The sequence below is a fragment of the Rousettus aegyptiacus genome, unplaced genomic scaffold, assembly GCF_014176215.1.
Source record: "Rousettus aegyptiacus isolate mRouAeg1 unplaced genomic scaffold, mRouAeg1.p scaffold_m13_p_13, whole genome shotgun sequence".
NCBI classification, from domain to species: Eukaryota; Metazoa; Chordata; class Mammalia; order Chiroptera; family Pteropodidae; genus Rousettus; species Rousettus aegyptiacus.
The window spans coordinates 24,772,215-24,777,029 of NW_023416288.1; the positions used below are offsets into that span (position 1 = coordinate 24,772,215).

The window sequence follows — 4,815 nt, forward strand, 5'->3', positions numbered from 1 at the left end:
TTATATAAGGGGACCGCCCGTCCGGTGTCCTCAGAAATCCCAAAACTGCGTCACTGGCCATCGCCCCGAGGAAGCCCTACAGTGCCCCGCGGATAGGCGGTGCAGGATGGGACCCGCCCGAAGCTAGCGGTCCACTGCAGAAAGAAACGGCTCCTGGGCTGATACCGGAAACCCCACCCGATCTCGCCAGACACCCTCCAGCTCTAGGCCGGTTCAAACGTGACCTTGTTTTGTGGTTGCTAGGAGACGCGGCTCCCGCACGCCCCCCACTGGCCGGTGCCCCGGCGAGCGCTGGAAGGGGGCGGGGCCGCGGCGGCACGGGAAGCGGTCGGCCCGGCACCGTTACGGCAGCTTGGCGCGCGGCGCCCGCTCCGCGTCTCTCCAAGAGGCATCTCGGCCCCTATCACCGCCCAGGCCTCGCTCATGCCCTCCGGCAGGTATCAGCGCGCCTCCCGAATGACTGTGAGCGACGTGGGATCTGAACGAGGGACGCATGGTGAGGTGAACTGCACCGAGGCGGGCGGCTGGTGTGGCCACGCCTTGTCGAGGGAGACAGGCTGGGCGTGTGCGGAGGGGAGAGGTGAAGGGATCGTGCTGCGGCACAGTGGGTCTCCGCGGTGCCGCACGCCTAGGGGTGGTGCAGCCGCAGGGAGCACCCTCCCGACAGCGGACAAAGGGTTAACGCGCCAGCAGTGACCGCGGGCCCCGGATGTGAGAGCCGCGGCTTGGAGTCCGTGGGCCTCGCTGCAGGTGCGCCCGGGCGCGCGGAGCAAGCGGACAGGCGACCTGACGGATCCTCAGAGGTTACCACCGCCCTGCAGGGGCCGCTCGCCGTCCTCCGCGGGAGCCTTGTTTTCTAACTTGAGGGCAACAGGTGGTGCTTGTGGACCGAGGGACAGCCCAGCTCCGCCGCGCTGGGAGCGGCAGTTACTCTCACCGGTTTGGGCACGGGGGTGGGCGGAGCTCGGACGGGCTGACGCGAGTGACCAATGGGATTTGGGCTCATGGGTGGGCCAGGAGGAGTGGGCGAGGCCAGAGTCTGAACCCACGGTTTCTAGTGCAGCAAGCGCCAGAGCTGCGTGGAGAGCTAAGCGGAGCGGACGTGGGGTGCGTCCACCCACCGCGTAGAAACGGCCACCAATGCTTTCTCGTTTGGACCCAGACTCCAATTCGGGAGGTGAGAGCATTGTGGTTTTGGGGTGTGGGGGGAGATGGGAGAGTACTAGTGACCTTGGGCATGCTTTTAAGTTTGTGGAATTAGATCCGCAAGATAGGATTATGTGTTAGGACTTTTCTGCCAAAACAAGACACTTGTGCGGTTACTGCGACCTGTACTAGTCTGACCGGGCTGTCTCTGGAATGAAGTCTTTGAAGTTTGGGACCCCAGGGGGGTAGAGAGGAGTAATTTTAGTGAATGTTAAAGAATTTCAGTCACATTGATCATTCTGTCGTTTGCCTCGGATTGCGTACGTTTAATGTATCATTTGGTCTGTTTACTGAAGCAAGTTTTATCAGGTTCCTCGTGTTGTTTATTTTATTTAGCACAAGAAAGAAAAACAGTATAGTATTTCACAAGAATAACTTATTCATTTCCCCCCTCAGCAGTTTTGTAGCTGGATCCCCTGGGAAGAGAAGTTCTAAAGCAGTGAGAAGAAAATATTTCAATTTGGAACACTCATTTGCAACTGGAAATGGGGAATGGACTGTCAGACCAGACTTCTATCCTGTCCAGCCTGCCTTCATTTCAGTCCTTCCACATCGTTATTCTGGGTTTGGACTGTGCTGGAAAGACAACTGTATTATACAGGCTGCAGTTCAATGAATTTGTAAATACCGTACCTACCAAAGGATTTAACACTGAAAAAATTAAGGTAACGTTGGGAAATTCTAAAACAGTCACTTTTCACTTCTGGGATGTAGGTGGTCAGGAGAAATTAAGGCCACTGTGGAAGTCATACACCAGATGCACAGATGGCATTGTGTTTGTTGTGGACTCCGTTGATGTTGAAAGGATGGAAGAAGCCAAAACCGAACTTCATAAAATAACCAGGATATCAGAAAATCAAGGAGTCCCTGTACTTATAGTTGCTAACAAACAAGACCTGAGGAACTCATTGTCTCTTTCAGAAATTGAGAAATTGTTAGCAATGGGTGAACTGAGCTCATCTACTCCCTGGCATTTGCAGCCCACCTGTGCAATCATAGGAGATGGACTAAAGGAAGGACTTGAGAAACTACACGATATGATAATTAAAAGAAGAAAAATGTTGCGGCAACAGAAAAAGAAAAGATGAATGGTGATACCTTTCGTATCTGTGTGAAGTAGGTTTTCTCTGGTCTGATTTTGACAAATGGAAGAGTGTCTACAGCTTGGTTTGCCTGCTTTCCCTCCCGGATGCTGTTAAAGCTTTGTTTTGTTGAACAGCTGCCCAACTCTGTTGCCCTGTGGAAGATGAGTAAATGCTGTGCTTCTTAAAATGGTCTCTTCTCCCTACCCCACAAATCTTTTTGGTACTACCATTTTGGGAAGCCAAGCAAGGATAGTAAATTGACCAGAAAACAGTTGTGGGAATTTGACCTCAAGTTAGTGAAATAAAACTTTGAAGAACGTCTGCCTAGTGTTTTGTGCTTATATCTTTTAGGGGGGAAGCCTTCACAAGGAAATTACATACAAAGCTTCGTATGTTAAGATAAAATGCTAATGAATGGAAATGTTATAATATCTATATATGTGTATATATATATGTATATATATACACACACACACACATATACATATGTATATAGTTATATTGATCACATTGGTCCAATGAGTAAGGGACAAGGAGGAAGTGTTTGATTTTTTTAAGTTTTGGCCAATGAATTTTGACATTTTCAAATAATGTAATACTACATCTTAATTGTAGACAATGTTTACATTGGTCTAACTTAAAAAGATAAGATATTTGGAGCATATTCAAGTGCATGGATCAGTTTTCCCAACAGCATGTTTTGGTGTGTAGTGTTCTACTTTTTAGAAATAGCTATGCGTCTTTCTACACAGGTTTAAAACACCTTTTTTGGGATTTAGGGCTGCTATAGAAATAATTTGTCATTTCAAACCCTTTCACTTGGAGAACCTGAAATAACTGTTACATATGGTAAATTTGGTCATGTAGACTAATCATAAATTCGTATGCTTAGAATATATGTATGGATTTATGAAGGAAGCAATTGATGAGTTCAGACAAGAGGATGTAATTACAATACCTGGTCTCTATTCCAGTTGTAAAATGTTTTATTATTTGCTGCCTGAATACAGATGTAGTTTTTCATATATTTTTGTAGTGTTTTGAGAGGAGCAAAAAGTTTATAAACAACACTTGATACACTGAAGTGAAAATGCAAGAGAGAAATTGTGCTCTGACCTTTAATATTTTGTTTATTAATTGAACAGTGTTGCACAAGCACTTCAGTCCTGATTATAAGGTAGGAAGAAATGATACAGTACTGAGAAAAGAGTTACGACTATATAAAATTAAGCGGAAAGTAGCAAAGCTATGTTTTATGTAAATTCACTGGTGCTGTTTACATTGGAATCCAGAAATCCCTCTAAATTAAAAGGAGGAGGAACCTTTATTTAATTGTTATCTATAGGCAAAGATGTAACTAACTTCCAGTATTATATAAACAAGTCAACATCATTTCTATGTGTAAAGCCAACAGCTGTTTGTGCTGAAGATAACCAAAGGAAAAGCACTTTGCTGGCAAGATTTTATTTTTATTTGGGTTTTTTAATTTAAATTTTTTATTCTTTAGTGGCACAGTTGAGTTTTGGAATCTTGATTCTTGTTACACACAATGAAGTAGCTTCCTGTGGAGCTTTTTATATGTTAAATGTCTCTGCACTAGTGACAGTCACTTAGAATGTTTATATTTCTAGAAATGTGAATAATAACTACCAATAAACTACTTGAGGCACTAGGAGAACAGTGTTTGAGTTTTAATGTATTTCCACTTTTTCTGAAGCTTTTAATTAGGTGTGTGAAAACTTGGACAGCGGGCGACATCATACAGTAGTTTGTTTCTGTTCAAGTATAACTGGCACTGAAAACTGCTTCTTGGGAAGGTCTTTATTTTACTCTTTATTGATATGAAATTATGGTGTATACTATGAACCAATAGATCCATGATGGATTAATAAAGCTGGCTGAAAAAATATGTGAACCAATTTAGATTTTCAGCCTTCCTGTACTGTTTATGTACTTGCTATGTAAAATACACATATTTAATTATCTCTTGAAAGTTTAAGTCTGTTAACCCTTATTTTGTAGCCTAAGAATTTGATAAGCAAGTCCATGTTATCTTAGTTTTTCATATTTCGTGAACAACAGCAAAAAAATGATGTGAACACTATAATGTACATTTTCAGTTACAAAACTTACTGTCAGATTTACCAGGTCACTAAATTGCAGTTATCCACCACCTATTCTAGCTGTTAATACCTTAGGATGAGTCTCAAAATAAACTCGAGTTTAGACAATGTTTTTATATCTAATTTTTTTTTAAGACATACCTTTTCTAAAGTATATTTGTAAAATATTTTCTTATATTTGAGGTTATTCAGTTTAATACCAAATATTAATCAAGGATCAGGCAATTCTAATTTCAAATTACTATATGTATATACATAAAAAAAACTTTTGATGCTTGGACTTAAAAGTTAAATGTCCAGAGTTGTTCTAAAATGTATTATAAACATTTAGGAAAAAAGATATACCTTAAGTAGCCAGTATAGATTCATTAAGAATCATAGAAAAATGAAAAAATCTTTGG

At 42.7% G+C, this 4,815-nt stretch overlaps 1 protein-coding gene across 5 annotated transcripts; it reads left to right on the forward strand.

Annotated features, from left to right (window-relative positions):
* Positions 1-364: 364 nt before the first annotated feature.
* Positions 365-2,612, forward strand: ARL4A (ADP ribosylation factor like GTPase 4A). 5 transcript variants are annotated; one of them, XM_016160756.2, is made up of 3 exons: positions 380-496; positions 1,064-1,177; positions 1,603-2,612. In XM_016160756.2, the coding sequence occupies exon 3, from the start codon at positions 1,692-1,694 to the stop codon at positions 2,292-2,294; it is 603 nt and encodes a 200-aa protein (XP_016016242.2). In that variant the 5' UTR covers positions 380-496; positions 1,064-1,177; positions 1,603-1,691; the 3' UTR covers positions 2,295-2,612. The 5 variants fall into 5 exon arrangements, with proteins under 5 accessions (XP_016016246.2, XP_016016242.2, XP_016016244.2 ...); XM_016160758.2 differs by having other exon boundaries at positions 1,606-2,612; XM_016160757.2 differs by having other exon boundaries at positions 385-496; positions 1,059-1,177.
* Positions 2,613-4,815: the final 2,203 nt, after the last annotated feature.

Coding starts and splice junctions, on each gene's coding strand:
- ARL4A (XM_016160760.2), top strand. CDS start 1,692: ATGGGGAATGGACTGTCAGACCAGACTTCTATCCTGTCCAGCCTGCCT.